The sequence below is a fragment of the Chlorocebus sabaeus genome, chromosome 1, assembly GCF_047675955.1.
Source record: "Chlorocebus sabaeus isolate Y175 chromosome 1, mChlSab1.0.hap1, whole genome shotgun sequence".
Taxonomy (NCBI): Eukaryota; Metazoa; Chordata; class Mammalia; order Primates; family Cercopithecidae; genus Chlorocebus; species Chlorocebus sabaeus.
The window spans coordinates 3,509,061-3,536,965 of record NC_132904.1 but is presented as its reverse complement, the minus strand read 5'-3'; the positions used below and the strand labels follow the sequence as shown (position 1 = coordinate 3,536,965).

The 27,905-nt window shown below is 51.9% G+C and overlaps 1 protein-coding gene across 5 annotated transcripts in view; it reads right to left on the bottom strand.

Annotated features, from left to right (window-relative positions):
• Positions 1-27,905, bottom strand: part of SHANK2 (SH3 and multiple ankyrin repeat domains 2) — a 662,741-nt gene that overhangs the window by 560,200 nt on the left and 74,636 nt on the right. For all 5 annotated transcript variants that reach the window (XM_037998869.2, XM_073008675.1, XM_073008685.1 and 2 more), the window contains exon 3: positions 18,837-19,055. In XM_037998869.2, the coding sequence (XP_037854797.1) occupies positions 18,837-19,043 (207 nt within the window). In that variant the 5' untranslated portion in view covers positions 19,044-19,055. The remainder of the gene's footprint in view (positions 1-18,836; positions 19,056-27,905) is intronic.

Genomic DNA, 27,905 nt, shown 5'->3' with positions numbered 1-27,905 from the left:
TAACCATATTCACCTTCACCACAACCCTAAGTGGATATTATCATTACTGTTTGTATAACATTATTATTACTGTTTATATATTATTATTATTCTCACTGTTTATATAATAATAATATTATTCTTCTCATTCTCTAGATAAAGAAGCTGAGCCTCAGAGACTTCAAGTAACTACACCTTGCAAGGTCATACTCCTAGAAAGCAGTAGAGGTTTGATTTAAACCCAAGTCAAATCTCCCCATCTCCCAAGTGCTTGCTGTTCAAGTGATAGATTATGTTCCTCTCTATACACACCCACTGCAAATCTTAGTGCAGGCAAAACATAAATTAGAGCCATATCCTGTTCTATTTCACTTTGCTTTATTGAGCTTCACAGAGAACGTGTTTTTGCAAATTGGAGGTTTGTGGCAACTCTGCAACAAGAAAATCTGTCGGCATGATTTTTCCAATAGCACGTGCTCCCTTCATATCTCTGTGTCACATTTGGGTAATTCTTGCACTATGTCAAAATCTTCATAATTATTATATCTGTTAGGATGATCTGTGGTCAGTGATCTTTGATGTTACTACTGTCATTGTTCTGGGGTGTCATTAACCACACCCATATAAGATAGGAAACTTAATAAAAGTTCTGTGTGTTCTGACTGTTCCAATGACCAGCTATTTTCTCACCTCTCTCCCTCTCCTTGGGCCTCCCTATGCCCTAAGACACAATAATATTGAAATTAGGTCAAGTAATAACCCTACAGTGGCCCCTACGTGTCCGAGTGAAAGGAAGAGTCACACATCTCTTATTTTAAATCAAAAGTGAGAAATGATTAAGCTTCACAAGGAAGGCATATTGAAAGCTGAGTCAGGCCAAAAGTGAGGCCTCCTGCACCAAACAGTAAGCCAACATGTGAATGCAAACAAAATGTTCCAGAAAGAAATGAGGAGGGCCACTCCAGTGAGCACGCAAATGGTAAGTGAAACAGGCCTTAGTGCTGAAAGGGAGAAGGTTGGAGTCGTCAAACTTTGATGATCAAGATAGTCGCGACATTCATTTAAACCAAAGCCTAATCCAGAGCAAGGCCCTGACTCTCTTCAATTCTATGAAGGCTGAGAGAGGTGAGGAAGCTGCAGGAGAAAGGCTGGAAACTAGCAGAGGTTTATTCATGAGGTTTAAGGAAAGACGCCATCTCCATAACAGAAAGTGCAAGGAGAAGCAGCAAGTGCTGATGGAGAAGCTGCAGCAAGTTCTCCAGAAGATCTCGCTGAGATCATTGATGAAGGTGGCTACACTAAAAAGCAGATTTTCTATGCAGACAAGACAGTCTTCTATTGAAAGAAGATGGCATCTAGGACTTTCATAGCTAGAGACAAGAAGTCAATGTCTGGCTTAAAAGTTTCAAAGGACAGGTTGTCTTGTTAGAGGCTAATGCAGCTGGTGACTTTAAGTTGAAGCCTATACTAATATATCATTCAAAAAAACCTAGGGCCCTTAAGAATGATGCTAAACGGTTCACGTCTGTAATCCCAGCACTTTGGGAGGCTGAGGTGGGCAGATCATGAGGTCAAGAGATAGAGACCAGCCTGGCCAACATGGTGGAACCCCGTCTCTACTAAAAATACAAAAATTAGCTGGGTATAGTGGCAGGCACCTGTAGCCCCAGCTACTCAGGAGGCTGAGGCAGGAGAATCGCTTGAACCCAGGAGCCAGAGGTTCCAGTGAGCTGAGATCACGCCACTGCACTCCAGCCTGGTGACAGAGAGAGACTCCATCTCAAAGAAAAAAAAAAAGAATTATGCTAAATCAACTCTATCTGTGCTCTATAAATGGAACAACAAAGCCTGGATGACAGCACATCTGTTTACAGCACGTTACTGAATATTGTAAGCCCACTGTTGGGACCTAATGCTCAGAAAAAGAGATTGTTTTCCAAATATTACTGCTCCTTGACAATGCATCTTGTCACTCAAGAGCTCTGATGGAGATGCACAAGGAGATAAATGTTTTCATGCCTGCATACACAGTATCAACTCTGCAGTCCATGGATTAAGGAGTAATTTCGACTTTCAAGTCTTATTATTTAACAATATATCTTGTAAGACTATAGGTGCCACAGATTCCTCAGATGGAGCATTCCAGATGCCATTAAGAATATTCATGTGTCATAAGAGGAGGTGAAAATGTCAACATTAAGTTGGGAAGAAGTTGATTCCAACTCTCACAAATGGCTTTTTTTTTTTTTTTTTTTTTTTTTTTTTTTTTTTTTTTTGAGATGGAGTCTCACTCTGTGGCCCAGGCTGGAGTGCAGTGGTGTGATCTCGGCTCACCACAACCTCTGCCTCCCAGGTTCAACTGATTCTCCTGCCTCAGCCTCCTGAGTAGCTAGCTGGGACTATAGGTGCCCGCCACCACACCCGACCAATTCTTTGTATTTTTAGTAGAGACAGGGTTTCACCGTTAGCCAGCATGGTCTCGATCTCCTGACCTCATTATCCACCCTCCTCAGCCTCCCAAAGTGCTGGGGCTACAGGCGTGAGCCACCGCTCTCAGCAAAGAATATTCATGATTCATAAAAGGAGGTGAAAATGTCAACATTAAGTTGGGAAGAAGTTGATTCCAACTCTCACAAATGGCTTTTTTTTTTTTTTTTTTTTTTTTGAGATGGAGTCTCACTCTGTTGTCCAGGCTGGAGTGCAGTGGCATGATCTCAGCTCACCACAACCTCTGCCTCCCAGGTTCAACTGATTCTCCTGCCTCAGCCTCCTGAGTAGCTAGCTGGGACTAAAGGTACCTGCCACCACACCTGACCAATTTTTTGTATTTTTAGTAGAGACAGGGTTTCACCGTTAGCCAGCATGGTCTCGATCTCCTGACCTCATGATCCACCCGCCTCAGCCTCCCAAAGTGCTGGGATTACAGGCGTGAGCCACCGCTCTCAGCAAAGAATATTCATGATTCATAAAAGGAGGTGAAAATATCAACATTAAGTTTGGAAGAAGTTGATTCCAATCCTCATGGATGACTTTGAGGGGTTCAAGGCTTCAGTGGAGGAAGGAACTGCAGGTGTGGTGGAAACAGCAAGAGAACTGGAGTTAGAAGTCGAGCTGAAGATGAGACTGAATTGCTGCAGTCTCATGATAAAAATTGAATGGATGAGGAGCTGCCTCTTTGGGACGAGCAGAGGAAGTGGTTTCTCGAGATGGAATCTACTCCTGGTGAAGATGCTGTGAACACTGTTGAAATGACCACACGTGATCTAGAATACTGCATAAACTCAATGGACAAAGCAGTGCAGGGTTCGAGAAGATTTCATCCAATATTGAAATAAGTTTTGCTGTGGGTAAAATGCTATCAAACAGCATTGCATGCTACAGAGAAATCTTTCGTGAGTCAATTAATGCAGCAAACTTCTTTGCTGTCTTATTTTACGGAATTGCCACAGCCACCCCAACCTTCAGCAACCACCACTCTTATCAGTCGGCAGCCATCAACAGGAGGCAAGACATTCCACCAGCAAAAAGATTACAGGCCACTGAAGATGCAGGTGACTCTAAGTATTTTTAACAGTAAAGTATTTTTTAATTAAGGTATATACATTGCTTTTTTAGACATGATGCTATTACACACTTAATAAACTAGAGGGTAGATATAACTTTTACATGCATGGGAAACCAACAAATGTATGTGCCTCATTTTACTGCAAGATTCATTTTATTGCAGTGGTCTGGAACCAAACTCATTATCTCTAAGATATGCCTGTTATGTGAGTCATTGAGAATACTGAAGAGGATGTTGATGTTCAGGTCATTTCTGGATCCGAAGAAATACTCCCTTTGTTCAGACTTACCAGGCTGCACACAACCCCCCGCCCCAGCCTCTGGTGGACCAGTCATCCTCTCTGCGTCTGCCAGCTGGAGCCGCACTCATCCTTTCCACCGGGGCCAAGGTCTCACAGTGCCATCCCCCTGGCCTCCTGCAGGCTGAGTTGACCACTAGGTATCCTGGGTGGGAACACAGGGAGCTGCTCCAACTGCCTGTGGCCCTCGGGCCAGCTGACCGATCCTGCTCCCTTTCCTGTCCAGCCCGTGAGTCTCGGCCTCTTCACCCTGCATTTCCTGCCTCCCAGGAAGGGGGCAGCAGTGCTGGGTTTCATATTTTGCCTTAGGATGTTTCTCCTCGCTCTCTCCTAACCGGCAAGCAGGAGTCGGTCCCTCTGTCACTCAGTCTCCTGAAGGCTGTGATGTCCAGATCCTTCTGAAACCTGCCGTGTGCCTGGCCCAAGCGGCTCAAGACACAGAAAGCCTGCAAGTGGATGGAACGAGATCTCCGAGACCCAAATCAGGCTTCTCCTTTATCTCCAGAAAGGCAGTCTGGCATACAGCGTGAGACCCGGGCGGTGATGGAGTGGAACAGGGCTGACACGGTCAGGAGCTGTAGAGGAGGAGTCTGTGGCTGACACCAGTCTTGCGATGATGTACACACCGAATCCTCGGAAGTTCTCGGGGCTTCTTCGAGCCAGCCTCAGTTTTCCCTAAGTTCCCTTCATACCACAAAGGCCCTCAGCCACAAAAGGGAGCTACTTCCTAGCACAGATGAACCATCCACATCTTCCTGTCCCTCCTACTCCTCCCCATCTCTTTCTCCCCCAACATCTGTCTCAGCACCACTCCAACATCCAGCCAGTTAAGTGCTCCTCCCTGCCCTAGCCCAAGCTGCCTGAGGACAGGGGTGTCTGTCTTTTTTTTTTTTTTTTTTTTTTGAGATGGAGTCTCACTGTTTCGCCAGGCTGAAGTGCAGTGGCGCAATCTCAGCTCACTGCAACCTCCGCCTCCTGGGTTCAAGCAATTCTCCTGCCTCAGCTTCCGGAGTAGCTGGGACTATGGGCACCTGCCACCACGCCCAGTTATTTTTGTATTTTTAGTAGAGACAGGGTTTCACCAAGTTGGTCAAGATGGTCTCGATCTCTTGACCTCATGATCCATCTGCCTCGGCCTCTCAAAGTGCTGGGATCATAGGCATGAGCCAACGTGCCCGGCCATTTCTGTCTTTTCCTTTGCATAACCAAACCACAGCTTGTAAACGTGGATGGCATTGAACGGCATTGGGTCAACATTCCAGACATGGAACACTCCTGGGTGATATCATCCAACAGTCAAGGAAGGTCTGGACTTCACAACGGGGGTGACGGGAGTTTCTGCCTACTGAGCCTTGCTTGTACTCAGTGGACTGTGCAGACTGTTAACTACAACCATGACCCTGCGAGTGGAGGCTACAACACTGAGGTCTGCAGAACTGTATGTCGCACAGCTAGGGTTGGCCATGCTGTTGAACAGAATGATACACCTACACCCCTCTTAGTACAGTTCATGGTCAAGCTCCAATCAAAACCAAAGAGCAGGCTAGGCAACATAGGGAAACAGTCTCTACCAAAAAATAAAAAGTTTAAAAAATGAGCCAGGCATGGTGGTACATGTCTGTAGCCCCAGCTACTCTGGAGGCTGAGATAGAAAAGTCCCTTGAGCTGGGAGGTTGAGTCTGCAGTGAACTATGATTGCATCGCTACATTCCAGCCTAGGTGACAGGGCAAGACCCTGACTCCAAACAAAGCAAAAGAAAAAATGGAGAGAGTGAGGGAAAGCCACTCACACTTGGTTCACATGAGTTACAAGTATTCTGCAAGGTGAGAGACTAAGAACTGAGACTACACAACTGTGGGCAGAATGTGGTCACTGGAGACAGGCAGAGGCAGCTGTGTTTGGCCTGAGTCTGCCACTTATGCTGAGTTATGAGTCACTCGGGCTGCCATGGCAAAAAGTACCACGGACCAGGCTGCTTAAACCACAGACATTTATTGTCTCCCATTCTGGAAGCCGTACGTCTGAGATCAAGACGTCTGCAGGGCTGGTTCCTCCAGAGGCCTCTCTTCCTGGCTTGCAGACGGCCGCCTTCTCTCTGTGTCCTCAGGTGGTTGTCCCTCTGTGCGTGTCTGTGTCCTCACTTCCTCTTCTCATAAGGAATCCACTCCGATGGGATCAGGGTCCACTCTTAACAACTTCATTTAACTTGATTGCCTCCGTAAAGACCCAATCTCCAAATAAAGTCTCATTCTGAGGTCCTGGGTTACGACTTCATTTGATATAGGAATTTTGGTGGGGGACAGACTTAGCCCACAGCACTGAACCACCACGGGCGAGTCTCTGCAACCCACTGAGGGCCACCACCTGCCTGTGGGGGGACACGTCTGCACTGATGAGTAAGACACGTAAACAATGGTGGATCAGCAAACCTGCGCCGAAAAGTGTCTGGCCTGTGGGGGTCACGGGAGCTTCCTAGGCCAGGCTGTTTCGATTTATAGCAATGTAGCAAGAGAGTTTCCTGTGAGAGACTAAATTGCTTTCCAAATCTGCTTTAGGTCCTGTAAAATGGCGACGATGACAGCTGATTTTGGAAGACAGTAGTGAGGGCGAGAGAGTGTCTTGACAAAGCTTGAGAAAATGGTAAATATTATACCATATGAAATAGGTCTTATTGCCGTGGGTTATCTGAAGGCTGTGGAAAGGGCCATCCACAACACGAGGCTCGGATTACACAGATAGATTCAGGGACCTCCACCTCTACGGCATCTGCTAATTCACCTTTCTCAGGTGAGACTTACATCCACCTTCCTCTTGACTTCTACCCAACCAGCCCAGGAAAAGCCAAGAGAATAAGGGAGGAAATGCCAGGGTATCTCAGGTCGTGGCCCCACAGGGACATTCCCTATTCAGGATCTGGAGCTAGAAACGCAGACACCCGGAACAGTCAAGACGCCAGCTCTGCAAACGCATGTAAGCAGCGTTCGGCAAGAACTCAGGAAAGCCAGAAAGAAATCCAAGTTTCTGAGCACACTGTTCATTACGAGGAAGCGCATTTCACATTCAGAAGTTCCTCTGCCGTGACGCTTTCTGTCATCATCAATTTCTGCATGATGCATTTTCAAGGGCCCATGATAAACACAAGCTTGGCAGGAGCCATAGAAAGGTGCACGCAGGTGTCTTCGGGCCTTTGATAGCTGTTCACGTGCAGTCTGTGTACCTACACGCCTCTGACGAACAACCAACGTCAGGGTCACTCCAAACTCCAATTGGTTTATTCCCAAATGCAATTATCCAAATGAGATAATACTTCTTACTGTGGACAGAGGCCCACTGGGCTGGTACTCGTGGTGGCAAACACTAAGACCCTCGCACGGGTAACACACGAAATTGAAATCAGAGATGTCAATGGAACAGGGAAATACGGGGTGACCTTGACTCAGAAACACAGCCTGGTCAGGGGGTGCTGAGGTCCAAGGCTCAGGCTTAGTGTTTCTGCAAGTTTAAATGCCAATCAAGGGTAACGCAGCTGTGGATTCATTTTTCCAATTAGAACATTTTTCACACAGTGAAAGCTTCATGGCAGCCACTGGATGCTGTGGCGAAGTGGTGGGCATACTGTATCTCCGGGCGATTAGTAAAGAGGTTGCCTGTCTGTCTCTGCTATCGTCAAGGGGATGCTAAACTGGGAGACACTGCTTGGTTCTGCCAGTGGTCCATGGACTCCTTGGGGGTGACTTAATCTTCCTCTTTCCATAGCCATGATTTCAGGCAGAGCCATCGTAAAGCAGAGACCAGATGCCGGCCAGAGAAATCCCTTTAGGAGCAGTAAATTGAAGTGAAGTAACAGGCAGCCATGGAGGGGAGTTATAATTAAAAAGTCCTGACTACAGACACAAAACACTTACTATGCACCCACAGCCTGGCTCGTCAGTGTGTTAAACACATCATCTCTTCCTTATGTTCTCCAGGAGGCGGCATTAGCACCCCCATGCCCAAAGAGGAATGCTCCAAAATGCCAGATCGTTCCCAGAACCATACAGCTGCAAGAGGAGGAGCGGGGATTAAGGGGGTCCCCGAGGCCGAGCTAATGAGTTCAACTCGATCCCTGCAGCACACAGACAAAGCTGTGAGTCAGGAAGATTAAGCCAGCAGGAGGTCAGAAAGTGGATTAAAGACGAGGCCACAGAGGCTGGTGCGGCTGCTGCTGGGACGCAGATGCTGCTCAGAAGCTGTGATGCAGGAGGCCTCGTCTGCCCAGAAGGCAGGGCAGCGAGGGAAGGGTGGAGGCTGGTGGGGAGACAGAGTCGGAGCCAGGCTGGAGGAATCGCCCAGGTCCGACCTCAGAGCAAAGATGCTGGAAAAAAGCCCCACCCTTGGATGTAACACAGAAAAGTAAAAACTGATGATCTGCAGCCCTGGTATTACCACCCTCTGGATAAGCCTTACCAGATTGGGATGGCAGCAAAGAGAGGACGGCTACTCCTCACCAGCATGGCCTCAAACTACAATACTCCCCCCACAGTGTGGGATTTACAGAGCTTTGCTACAGAACGTGTAGTGATTCCAGACCAAAGCCACTTTTCCCATACATTATTTTCTCCATGAGATTTAAGTGGGTATTAACTCTAAGCTGAGGCAGAAGAGCACCTCAAGTCAGACGTTTTCCATGCAGGCTACGGAGACCCCTGCAAACTGGGGCAATCTCTCCCACATACAAAGCTCGAACCCAATACGTAACAGAGGAAGGGGTCCACATACAGTCCCTACAATATTTGCTTTAAATGATGTGTAAGAAAATAAAGTCCTTCTCCGCCTTTATGGAGGGTACCCTGTGACATGAATGATAATCAGTATGATCAAGGCTTGACTTTCCATGGTAACTTCCACTGGAGAGCCCCAAGGCCTTCCCTTTTGTTTTAAACAATTTGTAATGCACCAATTTCTTGATTAGAATAGTCAAGTGTAAACCACTCCTCTTAAGGACAGGGAGGCTAGTTTTCATTGCTGTATTACAGAGACAATGGAGGCAGAGGGAAGGCTGAGGGGCTGGGGAGCGGCACTCTCTTTGGTCTTAGCAACCAGTTAATGAAACCACAAAGGAAATCAGATTCCATGCCTTCCACCTCCCCAAGAGGTAATCCAAATGCATACTACAAAGGACATGGCAGGGCTACTCAAAGAGGAGACCAAAGATCCTAACCATTTATTTCTATAATCAAGAGAATGGATAGATGGGTGAATGAGTGGATGGAGGGAACGAGGGAGGGGTGAGGTGAGTAGGAGGATGAGTGGATGGGTGACTGGGTAGGTGGGTGGCTAGGTGGATGCATGGATGGATGGATGGATGGATGGATGGATGGATGGATGGATGGATGGATGGATGGGTGGGTGGGTGGGTGGGTGGATGGATGGATGGATGGGTGGGTGGGTGGGTGGGTGGGTGGGTGCACGGATGGATGGATGGATGGATGGATGGATGGATGGGTGGGTGGGTGGACGGACAGATGGGTGGGTGGTTGGCTGGGTAGGTGCATGGATGGATGGATGGATGGGTGGGTGGGTGGGGGGATGGGTGGATGGGTGGGTGGGTGGGTAGGTGGGTGGCTGGGTAGGTGCACGGATGGATGGATGGATGGATGGATGGGTGGGTGGGTGGGTGGATGGGTGGGTGGGTGGATGGATGGATGGATGGATGGATGGATGGATGGATGGGTGGGTGGGTGGGTAGGTGCACGGATGGATGGATGGGTGGGTGGGTGGATGGATGGATGGGTGGGTGGGTGAATGAGTGGGTGGGTGGATGGGTGGATGGGTGGGTAGGTGGTTGGGTGGAGGCCAAGGAGCCCTCCTGCCACCTACTCCCCAGCAGGTTCAGGTGTTGAAGAGAACACAGCAGAAGGTAAATCTGACCAGAACCGGCTTTCTACCTGGAAAAATCCACCTGAAGGAGTCAAGAACAAACCTTCCTGAAGTCGAATTAAGAGGCTGCCAGTCAGGATCACGGCCACCCAAGCCGCCAATCTCCCAGACACACGAACTCCATTATCTCCTAATAGACGACACCCAGCTCTCACCTCGCAGGGGCCAGGAACAAGGAGTCAGACACACACACAGCGAATCTTCCAAACGCAGCTTCTGACGGTAACGAACCACACTCCTGCACCAGCCGTCCAGAGCCCCCTTCACAATGGGGTGGCGGGGGGCACTCTTACACAGCAAAGCTTCCAAACGCAGCTTCTAACGGTAACAAACCACCCCTGCACCGGCCGTCCAGAGCCCCCTCTCACAATGGGCGGGCGCCTCATGGTCTCTGAGGATGAGGAGCCAGCCCCAGGTGCAGGAGGGGAAGATAGGCTCAGACGTTGCCAGGACAGGTAGAGTCCTCCCAATATTCAAAAGCAAAGGAATCCTCAAATACAAAATGCAAATGCAATAATTATATGTCTGTGACCAAAAAGAGGGAATTAAATCCTGGAGGAGGAGGAGGTGAAACCTCCTTGCTCCTGGGGTTCTATTTTAATCCACAATAATAAGCAGGCAGGCCAAGGTCACTTTGGAATCAAGCATATCTTCCTGGGCGTGGTGGTTCATGCCTGTAATCCCAGCACTTTGGGAGGCTGAGATGGGAGGATCACTTAAGCCCAGGAGTTCGAAACCTCTCTGGACAATATAGTGAGACCCTGTCTCTACTGAAAAGAAAATAAACACCCCAGTGTGGTGGTGTGCACTTGAGAAGCTGAGGCAGGAGGATCCCTTGAGTCAAGGGTGCAGTGAGTCATGACTGCACCACTGAACTCCAGCCTGAGTGACAGAGCAAGACCCTATCTCAAAAAAAAAAAAAAAAAAAGAAAGAAAGAAAGAAAGAAAAAGAAAAATCTGAGAGTCCATTTGGAAGCAGCAGACAGACGAGAGGACATCCCCGTCAGCAGATGTGTGCCACAGGGTGAGGCAGCACAGGGGGAATAGGAGGGCAGGGGCCTCCCAGCATGGCAAAGGTATTAATGAGCATTGAGTGACTGTACGGGTGGGGAGAGAGGGAGGACAGGTGAGTGACAATGTGTGGTCTTTGAGGGGGTCAGGATGGCAGTGCAAATGCTTTTTCCTAAACGAAGTACCCCACTTGAAGATGCACGTGCTTTATAAATGGAAGCACTGACTCAAGCACAGAACGGGACACTCGTTTTCCCAAAGCGACTGCTGGGAGGTGGGCCAGGTCGCAGGGCTCAGCCCTCAGAGTGACAGCTGAGCTACTCGGTGCCAGTCCTCGGGGAGAGGCAGGTGTGGGGCCGACGTACACACCCCAGGAGAGCCCGAGAAAGGCCACTGCAGGCCCGTTCTATTTTCTTCTCTGCTGTCCTTGTAACATGGCATTCACTGTGGATTAAAAGAGAAACCACTTCGGGCCATAGGGCCAGTTTTCTTCCCTCTTCCTCATTCATGCTCCCCCAGAAATAACAGAGCTCACCGTAGTTTGTATTGATTTTGGCACATGCTACTTGTGTAAAAGGCCACGCTGAATGTCCGGTGCCAGCACTCCACTATAGCACATTTCAGAGGATGCAGAGATGCTGCCCTCCCTGTGCCCAGAGCCCACCCCACCACTCCCTGCGTGGCCTGGGAAGCCCGCCCACACAAGACTATTCAAGTGAGGGCTCCGGTTGTGCCTGAAGCGTCATGGACACTGCTAGGGGCTCTCACTCAATGACTTAAAGCTTCAGTCCCACTGGAGGGTGAGGCTCAGAAACAGCACTCACTCGGCCAGCAGCAGTGGGCCCAGACAGCAGGGGAGGAGGGGCAGCATCTGGGGAGAAGAGGGGCCACCCAGGTGCTTCTCCAGGACCAACTCCCAGCTGGCGGGCACTGGGGCCTCGGTGCAGACTCACTCAGCAGCTCCTGGCTGGCTCCTCCGGGCAGGGTTCCAGGAACTGTCTCGTGTCCCTGGCTACACAGAGGACTCAGCCCCACAAGGGATTTCACACAGGAACAAAGTCTGCTTTGTTGCTGAGAGCTCACACCCAGAGGATTTCTGGTTTTGGCCTCCAGGGGCTTTGTTTGCCTTGAACAGAGTGAAGCAAAGTGGTCTTCAGAAGGTTCCAGAAACAACCAAGCTCCCACAAGTGGAGACTAAAACCTGAGGAGTCCCTGGCTTTCATGAGGAGGTGCTGTAGATTAAATCTGGGCTGTAGCAGAGCTGTGGCTCCATCGTCACTCCAACAGGTCTCCAGTGCCTCTAGCAAAGTGGGCAGAACACCTGCTGGGAAAACAACCCCTGCCCTGCAAGGGGAAGATTACCCCGTCAAGGACAGCGTCAGACAGGCAGGGAGGCAGGGTCCGGCCGGGTGTAGGAGGCCCCGATCTCCCGACACCCTTGCTCCACTGCTGATGGAGGACCTCCATGGCTGAGACAACCAGGGCCTCCCTCCTGTGTGGCTGATGAGAGCCTCCAGGAGGGTGGACTCGGGAGAACGGAAACAGTAATGGGCCCCTTGTGGGTGCTCCCTGGGCTGGACGCCAACCCGCAATGGCTCATTTCACAAGTGGTGTTTGTGTCCCGACAGGTGGAACCCCGAGGCTCAGACCTTCAGACCCTCGCCCAAAAGCACAGAGTGAATGGCAAGGGGGACATGAGTCTGACTCACGCCGGGACGACTGGGGCCGGGACTGCTTTGAACACAGCGCTGCCTGCTGGCCACATTCCTGCCAGGAATTCAACTTGCAGGTGCAAATCAGCCCAGCACCAAGCAGTTGGTGGCGCAGCCAACGCCAGTATCCCAGGGCTTCCACCCAGCAGGTTTCAAGGCCCAAGGCTGGGAAACCCCAGGACACTGGCTCTGCCCAGCACCAAGCAGTTGGTGGTGCACCCAACACCAGCATCCCAGGGCTTCCACCCAGCAGCTTTCAAGGTCCAAGGCTGGGAACCCCCAGGACACTGGCTCTGCCCAGTACCAAGTAGTTGGTAGTGCACCCAATGCCAGCATCCCAGGGCTTCCATCCAGTGGGTTTCAAGGCCCAAGACTGGGTACCCCCAGGGCAATGGCTCTGCCCCTCACTGGCTCTGGAGTCTGACCCTCCTGTTCCCATCTGTAAATTGGGATTAAACATAAACCCTCCCCATGACTAGGAGGGGGTAGTGGGGCTCCCGGGGCTGGCTGGTGTCCTACGCCTTCCTTCGCCTGCAGGTTACATGCTGCGTTCCATCTAAGTGCATGGGACACACGCCCTCTGGACAGGTGTGTTATCCTTCAACAAAGATGCTCACAGTGCTGTTTAACTCAAGGCTGACAGCACTTTGGGAGGCTGAGGTGGGCAAATCACTGGAGGTCAGGAGTTCGAGACCAGCCTGGCCAACATGGTGAAACCCCCTCTCTACTAAAAATTTAAAAAAAAAAAAAATTATCCGGGTGTGGTGGTGGGTGGCTGTAATCCCAGTTACTCAGGAGGCTGAGGCAGGAGAATCGCTTGAATCTGGGAGGCGGGAGACAGAGGTTGCCGTGAGCTGAGATCGCGCCACTGTACTCCAGGCTGGGCAACAGAGGGAGACTCCTTCTCAAACAAACAAACCACAACAAAAAGACGTGACTTTGCTCCTCCTCCACCTTCCACCATCATTGTGAGGCCTCCCCAGCCATGTGGAACTGTGAGTCCATTAAACCTGTTTTTCATTATAAATTCTCCGTCTCGGGTAGTTAGCAGCGTCGTCATTAGCAGCATGAGAATGGGCTAATACAGCGTTTCAGGAAAGACAGGGATTCCAGGCCCTGCACGTGGACGCCACTCTCCCAGCCCTGGGCCTGCTCATCTGCAAAGGCAAACAGACGGCCAAATCTAACTTCGTAATGGAGCCGAACGGAACTCACCCATGCACTATGCGAACCAACAGAAAGCCTGAACTGCCGACAGCCAACCAGGACGAGACGGGGAGACACGTCAGGGAAGCCACAGGGACCTCGCACAGACGCAAAATGAACCAGACCAAGAAAGGCGGCACGCAAACCTCCGACAGCCTCCGAGCTGCATGAAAACTCAGCACAGTCAGAAGACGAAAAGCCCCCAAGAATGCTTTCTGCCAGGGAGGACAAAAATAAGACAGAAAACCTACCAAACAAATAACTCAGGAGAGTACTCTCAAAAGGAGAGCGTGCAGGGCTATGGAAACAAAAAGTCAGCAAAGGAGCATGACTACAATAAATCAGACATTACAAAAAATAGAACGGGTCTAACTAAGAACACAACAATTAAAGGCTCAAGAAAATCACGGCAGGCCGGGCACAGTGGCTCAGGTCTGTAATACCAGCACTGTGGGAGGCCAAGACAGGCAGATCACCTGAGGTCAGGAGTTGGAGGTCAGTCTGACCAACATGGCAAAACCCTGTCTCTACTAAAAATACAAAAATTAGCCAGGCTTGGTGGTGGGTGCCTGCAATCCCAGCTACTCGGGAGGCTGAGGCAGGAGAAGCGCTTGAACCTGGGAGGTGGAAGTTACAGTGAGCCGAGATCGCGCCACTGTACTCCATCCTGGGTGACAGAATGAGACTCTCTTTCAATTAAAAAAAAAAAAAAAAGAACGGCAAACAAACAGAAAAATGCCAAGCAATTAAAGCAATTAGAGAAAAAGATAAAAGATATGAACAAGGAAAATCCAATACAGGGATAATTACTATCCCTGAAATAAAGGATCCAACCGATAACACAGAAAAAGTAACAAAATACAGGAAAACATCATTAAAATGAAAACGTCCTTAAACAGAATCTGCAGAGAGAAAGTTTTTCTAGGAAAAACCAAGAATGCCCAACACCAAACACTTCCTGGTCTAGCAATGGAAGCTACTTCTTTAGGAATTTAGCCTCAAAAAAAAGTCACCTATGAGATGGAAAAAATAAATCTGTTGGCCTCAAATGTATTCAAAGCAATGTTCAGGGCAAGAAAACAATCACAGATGGGAAATTGTGACTCAAAAATACAGAGGAGGTCAGGTATGGTGGCTCATGCCTGCAATCCCAGCACTTTGGGAGACTGAGGCAGGTGGATCACCTGAGGTCAGGAGTTCAAGACCAGCCTGGGCAACATGGTGAAATCCCGTCTCTACTAAAAAATACAAAAAATTAGCCAGGCGTGGCGGCAGGTACCTGTAATCACAGTTACTTGGGAGGCTGAGACAGGAGAATTGCTTGATCCCGGGAGGTGGAGGTTGCAGTGAGTGGAGATCGCGCCACCACACACCAGCCTGGGTGACAGAGTGAGACTCTGTCTCAAAAAACAAACAAAAAACTCACAGAAGAAAAGAGTTTTCAAGCCGGAGGGAACACGTTGACATTTTTAAAACACAGCCAGTCCTCACTATGCATGAATTTTGGATTGGGGGTGTGCCTACTTGCTAAAATTTATTTGTAACTCCAAAAGCAATGCTTTTCGCACAAAACAGCCAAAGGTTTCAGTTGCCCGATGCGCGGGTTCCCACGGGAGGGTGAACAAGGTGGTGGTCTGACTTCTTGTCTCAGCTCTCACCTTGCAAACAAGCATCTGACTGCAGCCCACAGAGTGTCACGATTCTCACATTGTTTGTGCTTTCTCTTGGTGATTTTGCCATTTAAGAGGGGCCCCAGCGAAGGGCTGAGTGCTATCTACTTGTCCCTAAGGCAAGAAGGTAGTCACGAGCTTCACACCGAAAACGTGCCAGAGAAGCTTCACTGAGGCCTGCGTGAGAGCACTGTTGGCTGTGAGTTCCATGTTAATGAATCACCATTACATATCAAATAAGGCATCTTTAAACAGCAATGCACATAAAGCAAGATTGCATACTGACCTATGGTCAAACATGCGACCAGGGGCTTGTAGGAATCAAACACTGCACTTCCCCTGGGAGTAATGGCCAAGGCGTCACTCATTCAGCATCTGTGGCAGCTTTTTAGAACACGAGTACCACAGATAATGAGCATCGACCGTCCATTCACTGAGAAAGCACTGCTCTCAGGAACTCTTCCTAAAAAAATCCCACTGAACAATGAATTCCCTCCCATTAAAGGAAACCAACAACCAGAAAAGGATCTGGCAAAAGAAAAGTCCATTGCAAACGCAACTGACGGCAGTGACCCCCTCAAGAGAGACAGAGTGGCTGCGCGCCCTGGAGGCATGGTGGATAGTAAGTGGGAGGGAGAGTGACTGTGTGTGAAAAGTCACTGTCCACACCCAACAAGGCTCAGGAGGTGGGGGAGGAGAAGTGTGTGTACGCGCATGGGTGCACCCTCGCATACATAACTAGCTACTCATTCACCAAACTGATGCCCTTTTCTTTCTAGGCTCAGACCTCCACCGCATTTCCCAGCCTACTCTGCCGTCAGGTGCAACCTCCTCATGAAACCAGGGAAGATGGTGCACTTTACAAGTTCTGTCTCTTCCTCTCTTGTCTTCTGGGCAGATACAGAGGACCCTGTGGAAGATTCCGGAGCTCCAGGGAATGGTCCAGCTATCGAACGGAAAGAGTCTGGGTCCCTGAATGTCTGTATGGATCAGAACTTCCCAACTGTCCCTCCTGCCAAACCAGGTGGACTGAGAAAAGAGAAAAAAGTAAAGCATTGATACGTTAAGTGCCTGACATTTGGAGGCCTTTTATTACAGCAATGAGCTTAATTTACCCCTAAACCATATAGGAAGAGGACACAGTGAGAAGGGAAAAAAACTATAATTAAAAAAAAAAAAAAAAAATTCCAGCCTTCCAATGTTTCACAATCACTTCTTTTAACTTCACAGATTTAGCTGGAAAAAAGTCTCTTGTGACAAAAACCATAAAAGAAGCATTTCCTTCACCATCTTTTTCTCCTCTTATACTCAAATAAAATAACATTGATGATGTTCATTTCTTAAGAGCGTGTGCGGTTTGAGCCCACATTTACCAAGGTATTTCTATCCATATACACATCCACCCATTGCCTGTAGTCCCGCAGAGGGGCATGTCGGAATGGGGGTCCGCGAGCACTGATGTGACTCCATTGCTGAGTCTGGCATTTGTGCTTCCCTGCATTACTTGATCTGTATATAACAATCATTTATAGCTTTTATAAGAGGCATTAAATAACACAGAAGAAGGAACTCCAAAAGACCACGCCTATCCTCCTGAACAGCCTTTGTACTACCAGGGCAGCCCCTGGGCCCCGTGGCATGGCCAGATCAGGCCACCCTAAGCTTCCCCCACCATGGGTGTCTCATCTTTTGGCTTCCCTGGGCCACATGGGAAGAAGAATTGTCTTAGGCTACACATAAAATACACTAACACTAGAGAGAGCTGATAAGCTAAAAAGAAAAAAAAAGTTGCCAAAAAAAAAAAAAAACTCTCAGAATATTTTAAGAGAGTTTATGCATTTGTGTTGAGTCACTTTCAAAGCCGTCCTGGGCTGCATGTGGCCCACAGGTCTTGGTTTGGACAAGCTTGTCCTAGACGGTGAAGCCACTTGGCTGAGCGCATCCCTAGAGGGCACGTGTTAGCCCCCTCAGCCCAGTTAGCATCTCTCCCTGAAGGAGCAGGGCTGGGGGTGGGCTGAGCAGAGGGTCCCTGCTGGACCGCAAGCTGCTGGCACTGGGGAAAGAGTAGACACATTTAGCCCTTGCTGGGGACCAAGCCGAGAGGTGCCAACCCCAGGGTATCTCTTAGCCCCTCCACAGCACCAGGAGCTGGCACCCTGGATGGGCACCAAGTGAGGCACCAGCAACACTCAGCCAGTGGGCAGCACAACGCTTCCCTGATTTCCAGCACCTGGACCTCCCTTCCCCATCGTGGCTGGGGACAGGAGACTGTACTCAGAGGTCGGGGTGGATGCGGAGCACTGGGCTCGCCTCTTCAAGCACCTGCAGCAGCCTACACTGCCAGCCCACCTCTCCCCGTTCCTTTCACCCAAGGCTAAAATGAGAAGGGTCTTCCCAGCCCACTGAGGCCCCGGGAGACCCTTCTAGAAAGCACAGATGGAGACTGTCAGGAGCCTCACCCAGATGCCCCTCTGAGTCCTAACGCTTAGATGTCCACCATGTTCTACTCCACAGCAAAAGGGCTTCGTACCAACTGCCCCTACTACTGTCACCCCCACCCGCCTTCCCCAGGTGGACAGACGGCGTGTGAAATGCTCACAGGCCAACCCTACTAGGCGCCTGTCTGCAACCATGATGTTTGTTCCATGCTTCCGGCTCTGTCCCACACCTCCGATTGAGACCACATGCGGCACAGTCCCCGCTGTGAGCAAGAGGAAACGCGGCTGGGCGACTGGCCCCCAGCTTGCTCAGGTGGATTCAGGCAGAAGATGAAGCCACACCCCTTCCTCTGCACACGAAGGTCCCCTTTACAGACAGCCCCAGTTCCCAGGGGCCATCGTCCTCCTCGGGGAGGCAAATCCAACAACGGGGACCCCCAGGCATAAGGACAGACATCCAGGGCCCAGCCAGCATGGGCCAGGGCAGCCTGAGGGCTCTGGGGGGCACAGGAATGACACTGGGCCCAGGGCTGGAGGGACAGGAGGAGGCAGACAGTAGCCACGTGGGGAGGAGTGCTCAGAGCTGTACCCCGTGGAAGTGGGGGAGCATGAGACACTGCCCCTCGGGCACGGTGGAGTCCGGCACCAGGAAGAGGCAGGGCCAGGCCTGAGAGCCTCCTGCACTTGGCGCTAGAAGCCACCTGGGTTTCCTCTGCAAGGCTGTGAAATGCTCCTCTCCATCTCTGGGCCCCTTGCCTCAGGTCTGTTACATAGCAGATGCTCAGAGAATGTTTGTGGATGGAGGCGGGGACAGTGACCGTGACAGCATGATGTGAGGCCAGTGGTAGCAGGGAGGGGAGGCAGGCACAGGAGGGAGCCTGCGGGGAGTGGGGCAGAAGTATGGAGCAAGGAAGGAGCACGGTGTGCCTGGAGCAGTTGGGACCGCGGGTCCGGGGAGGACCAGAGCAGCCCTCTGGTGTTCAAGCCACAGGTGACATCGTCCAGATGGGAACCAAAGGGCAGACCACAAGGCTCACCGTCTGCTGCAGGTCATGGATGATGACGCGGATCACCAGCGTGTTGCCCTGGCTCTCCTCCGTCCTGGCACCGCCCGGCTTCTCCGCAGTGGCCCGGATCGTGTCATAGATGGTCTCTTCTTTGGAGCTGTCTGACTCCGACCCCACGGAGTAGTCGGAGAAGCTCTGGGCCATCTCGTCCTCACTGGATGTTGGGCTGCGCGGCATGGCTGCCTGTGTCTTCAAAGTGGGAAGAAGGAAGACAAAGAACAGGAATTGTGAAAATGAAAGAAAACCCAGGGGCAAGGTGGACGCTGGCACTGGAACACACGTGGTGGACTCGCTTTCACAGTCGTGTTTGCTGGTGTGACCGCCAGCCGAGGGCCCCGTATGTGCACACGTACAAATCCCAAAGGGCGGACACGAGTCAGCACTGCCTGCTCCCCCTGGAGCCTGAGTAAGAGGCAGCAGCCAGAATCCAGAAAAACCCTGCAAACTCTGGTACCAGAGCCATGAAACCCCAGCACTCAAAAGGAGCCTGAGCTAGCCATGGGGATGACCACAGCTTACAAAGATGAAGCAGAGGGCCACTGAGGACGTCTGAGCTGCCCAAGGTAATAAAAAAGGCTGCCTTTTGTTTTCCTTGGAGGACAGAGCTGCAGGAGAGGAAGAAACACAGGTCAGAACGGCAGCAAGTTCATGCTATAATAACCCCCTCTGCTTCAAACACAGGGCAATGATAGGTACCACGTAAAAACAGAACAAAAAGCCAGGGCCAGGCTCACAGATGAGAGAACCTCCCAGGCCAGGACTGAAGAGGAACCCGAGTCATGAGCAGACCCCAAGAGGCAGGGGCAGCTGAGAGTGCAGCTTCCTCAAGGTCAAGTGCAATAAAAACTACCCCACAAAGAGTCAGGTCAGGTTGCCAAGGGCCACCTTAGACCAAGGCTTTTTTTTTTTTTTTTTTTTTTTTTTGAGATGGAGTTTCACTCTTGTCACCCAGGCTGGAGTGCAATGGCACGATCTCGGCTCACCACAACCTCCGCCTCCCGGGTTCAAACGATTCACCTGCCTCAGCCTCCCAAGTAGCTGGGATTACAGGCATGCGCCACTACACCCAGTTAATTTTGTATCTTTAGTAAAGACAGGGTTCCTCCATGTTGGTCAGGCTGGTCTTGAACTCCCGACCTCAGGTGACCCACCTGCCTTGGCCTCCCAAAGTGCTGGGATTACAGGTGTGAGCCACAGCGCCCAGCCAGACCAAGGCTTTCAAGAAGGACACAGACTGAACCCTGGGGACAGCCATCCACTATTTGGTGGCTGCATCTACGGCATCCTCCACCTCTGCAGGGCAGGAGTGCAGAAAGGGTTGGATAAAAGTTGGCTTGACCCCGGCGATGGTGGGGACTGGTGGAGGAGGGGCCATGCTGAACCAGCAATTCCACTTCTGGGTGTATTCTGTAGGGAAGGGTGAGGCCACGTGCATACGGAAAGGAATCTAAGATTGTTCCCTGCCAAAGCAGCACATGGAAATGCATGGTCACCCTGACTGTTTAGGGACCACTTGATCAAGCTGTGGTCTCTTCATTCCCATGAACTCCACAGCCGTGACAATGAATGAACCCAAGCTGCATGTGGATGATCCCCAAAACATAACACTGTGCAAAAGGAAGGCAATTTGCGGAAGGATTCAAACCATATACAATCATCTCCAGATAAAGGCTGGAAAGATGTCACACAGTCCCACAGATGGTACATGGGCATTTTCACCCTGCATAATGGCGCAGAAGTAGTCAACTGGAAAGGCACAGGCCCAACGCAGGACAGCAGTTCCCTCTCAGAGGAAGGCAGGGTGGGCTGCACTGGCCATGTTGCTTTGAGCCAGGCACTTCTGAAAGCAGTTCCAGCAACTATGGCACAAGGTCAAACTTGATACAGTTGAGGACACAGATGTTTGCCGTATTATCCTCTCTGTTAGAAATCATTCACTAGGAGCAAGGAAGGAGGGCCGGAGTGCCGGGGGCCGAAGAGGCCACCCCAAAATATGCCGCCTGGGCATAAGGACCGTCCTGAGTCGAAGACGACGGAGGAGAAACAGGTGGGAGAACAGCTCGCTGCCTTACCCCACCGCCAGTGTGCCTCAAAGCAAGATGTAAATTCAGAAGGCGCACCCACCCCCACCACACCAGGAAGGACAGAAGTTCATCGCTGGAGACAGCTTTAGACTCTTGTCAGCTCTGCCCTGGAGGAACCTATGGAGCCAACTTTACCAACAGACTAGCCTTCAGCTGCTGTTCCTTTCCTGCAGCTCAGCCGCCTCATAATTGGCCCGTCCAGGAACTCACAGTCCTTTCCCTTTGTCTTGTCCCTTCTCTACAAACGTGCTGTTCCTGCACTGAGGCACTATCCAAGCCCAAGCTCTAGCCACCTTTTGAGACACTCTTCACGGACGGGTGCTCCACGTGTCCACAAACGGTTTTTCTCTTGTGACTGTCTTATGTCAGATCAATTTCAGGGCCTCAGGTAGAGAGGAGGGTAGCAGGAAAATAAATTTCTCCTCTGCAGGGGGAGGGATTAGAAGAAAGGAAGGAGGGGAGGGAGGTGGATACACGAATGGATGGATGGATGGATGGATGGATAGATGGCTGGCTGATTGTGTGCGTAGGTGAGGAGGAGGAAAGGAGGAAAGAAGGGAGGGAGGGAAGGAGAAAAGGAGGGAGGGAGGGAGGGAAGGAGAAAAGGAGGGAGGGAGGGAGGGAAGGAGGAAAGGAGGGAGGGAGGGAAAGAAGGAGAGAAGGAAAGAAGGAAGGAAAAAGAGAGGAAGGAAAAAAAGAGAGGAAAGAAGGGAGGGAGGGAAGAAAGAGGGGAGGGAGGGAGAGGAGGAAAGAGGGGAGGGAGGAAGAGGAGGAAAGAAGGGAGGGAGAGGAGGCGGGAAGGAGAGGAGGGGAGAGGGAGAGGGAGAGGGAGAGGGAGACAAAGGGAGGGAGAGGGAAAGGAAGGGAAAGAGGGAGAGGAATGGAGGGAGAGGGAAAGGAAGGGAGGGAGGGGGAGGGAGAGGGAGAGGGAAAGGAAGGGAGGGAAGGAGAGGGAGAGGGAAAGGAAGGGAGGGAGGGAGAGGGAGAGGGAAAGGAAGGGAGGGAGGGAGAGGGAGAGGGAAAGGGAGGGAGGGAGAGGGAGAGGGAAAGGAAGGGAGGGAGAGAGAGGGAAAGGAAGGGAGGGAGAGAGAGGGAAAGGAAGGGAAGGAGGGAGAGGGAGGGAAAGGGAGGGAGGGAGAGGAAGGGAGGGAGGAAGGGAGGGAGGAAGGGAGGGAGGAAGGGAGGGAGGGAGAGGGAGAGGAAGGGAGGGAGGGAGAGGAAGGGAGGGAGGGAGAGGGAGAGGGAGGGAGAGGAAGGGAGGGAGGGAGAGGGAGAGGGAGGGAGAGGAAGGGAGGGAGGGAGAGGGAGAGGAAGGGAGGGAGGGAGAGGGAGAGGAAGGGAGGGAGGGAGAGGGAGAGGGAAAGGAAGGGAGGGAAGGAGAGGGAGAGGGAAAGGAAGGGAGGGAGGGAGAGGGAGAGGGAAAGGAAGGGAGGGAGGGAGAGGGAGAGGGAAAGGGAGGGAGGGAGAGGGAGAGGGAAAGGAAGGGAGGGAGAGAGAGGGAAAGGAAGGGAGGGAGAGAGAGGGAAAGGAAGGGAAGGAGGGAGAGGGAGGGAAAGGGAGGGAGGGAGAGGAAGGGAGGGAGGAAGGGAGGGAGGAAGGGAGGGAGGAAGGGAGGGAGGGAGAGGGAGAGGAAGGGAGGGAGGGAGAGGAAGGGAGGGAGGGAGAGGGAGAGGGAGGGAGAGGAAGGGAGGGAGGGAGAGGGAGAGGGAGGGAGAGGAAGGGAGGGAGGGAGAGGGAGAGGAAGGGAGGGAGGGAGAGGGAGAGGAAGGGAGGAAGGGAGAGGGAGAGGGAGGGAGAGGGAGGGAGAGGGAGAGGGAGAGGGAGGGAGGGAGGGAGAGGGAGAGGGAGGGAGGGAGGGAGAGGGAGAGGAAGGGAGGGAGGGAGAGGAAGGGAGGGAGGGAGAGGAAGGGAGAGGGAGGGAGGGAGGGAGAGGGAGAGGGAGGGAGGGAGGGAGAGGGAGAGGAAGGGAGGGAGGGAGAGGAAGGGAGGGAGGGAGAGGAAGGGAGGGAGAGGGAGAGGAAGGGAGGGAGGGAGAGGAAGGGAGGGAGGGGGAGGGAGAGGGAGAGGGAGAGGGAGGGAGGGAGGGAGGGGGAGGGAGAGGGAGGGAGGGAGGGAGGGAGGGAGGGAGAGGGAGAGGGAGGGAGGGAGGGAGAGGAACAGGAAGGGAGGGAGGGAGAAGGAGGGAGAGGAGGGAGAGGAAGAAAATGATGAGAAGGAAAGCTGAGATTTCCTAATGCAGGACCTAAGTCTGTTGCCAGTTATTCATATTAGTGGATAACAATGACATTGATAATCCCAAATCAATAGTTTAATCTTCTATTTAATCTCTGGCTATAAACCAAAATACATTTACTGTGCACCAATTATACACGAGGAATCCCCCTAGGGTGTATGTAGCTTCATGTCCAGCCCACATTCTTTCTTTGTAAGAAAGGCGCGATGCCATGGTCCACAGTCTTCGGAGCACAGTGTCCAACCACCTAACACGATCCCTGCATGGGTCTCCTGGGGACTCTCGGCTTTGTGGAGTGGGGTGGGGGCAGGAGCTTCCCACTCTGTGTGTAGACACTTCACAAGGCACAGATGATGGCACGAGCTGAGAAAAGGGGGTGCCTGTTTTTTGCCATCGAGTCCCTAAAATGGGAGTGGGCTTTATAGGAATCCTGAACTTAAGACTTTCCACAGAACATCTGGATTTCAGTCGTCTCTAGAAAAATCACAGGCTCCTGCTTCCTGGGCCCACTCCACCCACCTGGCAGCCATGCGGACACTGGGCCATGTGGCCCTCTCGATGGGGCAGGAGCAACATGATTCACCCAGCCCCACCTCGCCATGCCCTCTGCACAACAGGAGCTGCCGTCCCTCCCCATCGAGGTACGGTGAGGCTCACCCTGCACCCAGCTCACCTCACCCGCCCCATCAGCCCTGGACCCTGGCAGCAGAAGTGTAGGTTCACAGACCCTGTGCTAGCGTTTTATAACTGGGGGACCCTGTGAGTGTTCAGGGATGTCCCGGGGAGGCCACAGTTCACCAGGAACCAACGCTCTATGTCCAATTAGGAGAAAGCTGATACCGGCTGCTGGCTCCCAGCACTCCTCCAGCGTGGGAAGAGCATGCCAGGTAGCGGAGTGCGCTGGAACTATGTCCTCAGCAGGCACTCCGGCCTCGCCCTCAGCTTTGCTGCCCAGAAACCTGACAGCAGCCACTCCTCATCAGGTATCAACCTCTATCCGTGGGTGCGATGCCACCCCATTCCACCCATTTTTATTCTGCGTCCTCATTCTCCTGGGCCCTGCTGGGTTAGAAAGCAGTGCAGGCATGAGGGTGAAGGAAAGGAGTTCCTCTTCGGACCCAGCACCAGGGTCCAAGGAGCTACTCAGAGCTCATGTCACCCATTAATGCAGAAAGAAGCCTAGTGTGGTAGCGGGGCCAGCCTCAGCTTCAACATCTGAAAAATGGCAGGCTGGGAGCCCCGAGCTCAGAGCCCTGGCATAGAGCAAACACGGCCCACATTGGTTCTGTCCCTGCTCAGGTCAGATAATGTCCAACTGGCAAGAGCAGGCAAAAGAAGGAAGAGGAACCAGGATTTCGTGCAGAAGCAGGGAAGCACAGAGGAGAAGGCTGGGTCACACCACCCAGGCTCTTTGCAGAACCGTCCTGGGAGCGCATGGCCAGAGATCTGACCGAGAGGGTCTTGACCTTCGTAAGGGGCTTGAGTAACCTGATTAGCAGCTCCCTGGGAACAGCAGACACCTGATCACTGCCTGGGAAAACATTTAATTATTAACTCCCGGGGAGAACCACCAGGCAAGGCAGACGGCGCAAGTCCCATCTACATTTCAGATAAACAACAAAGACACTTTACTGCATGTCCCAAATAATTGCACGGGACATACTTATACTAAAAACTCTCTGTTGTTCATCTGAAATTCAGGCAGAACTGGGTGCGCTGTATTTTATCTGGCAACTCCGTGAGAGAGCCGGGGTGGGCTGTGCTGAGTTCTCTAACCCCGTGAAGACCAGCATGCCGGAAGGCTCCGCAGAGAGAATGAAAGCAAAGACCAAGACACAATCTAAAATCCTGGCTTCCCTGGGAAAAGCCAGTCCCAGCTCAGGGGAGGGGAAGATTACTCACCACCCCGGGCAACCGTTCTCTGTGTAACTAATCTCTCGGGCTGGTCAGGAGAGAGGCTATAAAACCCCAGGTCCGTGAACTTCAATGACTCTTAGTGTGTGTTTCTCTCATTGGCCCTGCTAGGGTAGACTAATGAAGAGACAAGAAAATCATCACAATCAAAGCAAGTTCAACAAAGCCTCAGCATTTTGCTGCTAACTTGCTCCAAGAAAACCTAAAATCCTCAACCGGCTCATGCGTCCTCCAGTACCTCTGACGAAAAGGTAGACAGACTTTTCCACTAATTATTTCAGCCACTGTGAAAATATGAAAGCTGACCTGGGAGAGAAGATACGTAATAAAAACAAACAAAAAACCTCATGGCCAGAGCTGACTTTGTCAAGGTTAGAGTTACAAAACCTTCGTAAACACCTTTAAAAGTGCAAGGGTTCAGCTGGGCGCAGCGGCTCACACCTGTAATCCTAGCACTTTGAGAGGCCAAGGAGGGTGGATCACCTGAGGTCAGTCAGGGGTTCAAGACCAGCCTGGTCAACATGGTAAAACCCTATCTCTACTAATAGAAAAATTAGCCAGGTGCGGTGGTAGGCAGCCTGTAATCCCAGCTACTCAGGAGGCTGAGGCAGGAGAATCGCTTGAACCTGCGAGGCGGAGTTTGTAGTGAGCTGAGATGGTGCCACTGCACTCCAGCCTGGGCAACAGAGTGAGACTCTGTCTCAAAAAATAAACACCACCACCACCACAAGAAAAGTGCAAGAGTTTCCTCCGCTGAACGCTGATTTAAGAACTTTTTCACCAAAAGAAAAGAGTATTTTTATTTATATGGAATTTCTGAGACACACCCTGTATGTGAAACACATGGAAACCGAGATTTTGTGACTGCTCATTGATTTTGTGCATTCATGTGTGTAAAATGCGCTTGTCCTCAAGGCAGTGAGAACCCTGAGGCTTCCCTGGTGCCTTCTACAGACATGTAAACTCGGGGTCAAACGGCTGCAGGACTGACAGCACTCCATGGGAATCTGTGGAACTAGAATAGAATATTCAAGGGATCCAGGTTCCATTGCAACGTTAGAAAACTGCCGTTCTAAGAGCTGACATAAACATAGAGCCGAGAGCAAGTGCTAGGGGGTGCCCTTCAGGGAAGGGTGGGCCGCCAGCCAGTCCAGAGTTGGCCAGGTGTGAGGGAAGGGGAGGCTGGCCGGGCAGAGGAGAGAAAGGCATGCCGGCTTCCTTCTGTTCATTTAACCCAATGTTCTCCTCCCCGCACTTGCAAAATGTTATCAGCTGAGAAGGAGCTAGAAAACAACACATGGGGGCCCTGGAGTGAGGGTGGACTGCTCTGGAAGTTTCTGCAAAAGCAGATCTTCTGACACAGTGCCCCAAATACAGAAGGGGTAAACCTACCCCACCCTCGCTCCCAGAAGAGGGAGGGACCTACCCCGCCCACACGCCCAGAGGAGGGAGGGACCTACCCCGCCCACACGCCCAGAGGGATGGACCTACCCTGCCCACACACCCAGAGGAGGGAGGGACCTACCCCGCCCACACTCCCAGAGGAGGGAGGGACCTACCCTGCCCACACACCTGGAGGGATGGACTTACCCCGCCCACACACCCAGAGGAGGGAGGGACCTACCCCGCCCACACGGCCAGAGGAGGGATGGACCTACCCCGCCCACATGGCCAGAGGAGGGATGGACCTACCCCGCCCACACGCCCAGAGGGAGGACCTACCCCGCCCACATGCCCAGAGGAGGGAGGGACCTACCCCACCCACACGCCCAGAGGAGGGAGGGACCTACCCCGCCCACACGCCCAGAGGAGGGAGGGACCTACCCCACCCACACTCCCTGAGGGATGGACCTACCCCACCCACACGCCCAGAGGAGGGGCAGACCTGCCCTTCCATGCCCCCAGCCACACCCTCAACATGGAGAAGCCACCAGCCCCCAGTAACTGAAGCAGAACCTGGCTGGGGAGGTCTGGGTATCCAACCACATCGATGCCGGGATTCAGTCTAGCACCACTTCTTCCTCGGGTCTTGCCTAGAAGCTGTCCCCCAAACCCGCCCTGCCCCATTACCCCTCAAAGCCCCTCAGAGAGGTGGCCTGTCCTACCCACCCCAAGTAGAGTGACTATGGCCGTGGCCACACGAAACCACGTGGCAGCCCCATGTCAGGGCCGTGCCCTCTGCCACAGAGCTCCCAGGCACCAGCATGGCATTAGACCCACTATGAGCTGAACTGTGTCCCCTGCTCAAATCCACATGTGGAAGTCAGAGTCCCTGGGGCCTAGGAAAGTGATGGTATTGGAGGCAGGGCCTTTAAAAAGGAAGTTAAGATTCCACAAGGTCTTACAGGTGGGGCCTAATGCAAGGACGGTGTCCTTATCAGAAGAGGAACTCTGGACACACAAGAAGCACCCGTGGTGCATGTACACAGAGGGATGATCACAGGAAGACACACAAGAAGGCAGCCACGTGCACGCCAGGGAGTGAGGCCTCAGGCGGACCCAGCCCTGCAACACCTTGATCTCGGACAAACAGCCTCCAGGACTGTGAGGACATCAGTGTCATTCAGGCTGCCGGGTCTGTAGTTCTCTGTGATGGCAGCCTGAGCTGACTCCTCCAGTCCCCAAGACCCTCCTGATGGGCTTGTGAAAAAGATGCATGGAACAAACAGATTTCTGAAAAGAATCTCCATCTATCCAGGTTTCCTGGGATTTCCCTAATCACCAACAAACAAAAACTCTGTTACCAGCCCTGCTGGCATCTCTGGATGAACTCAGGAAACAGGATCCTGCCTCTGAGTTTCCGCCCTC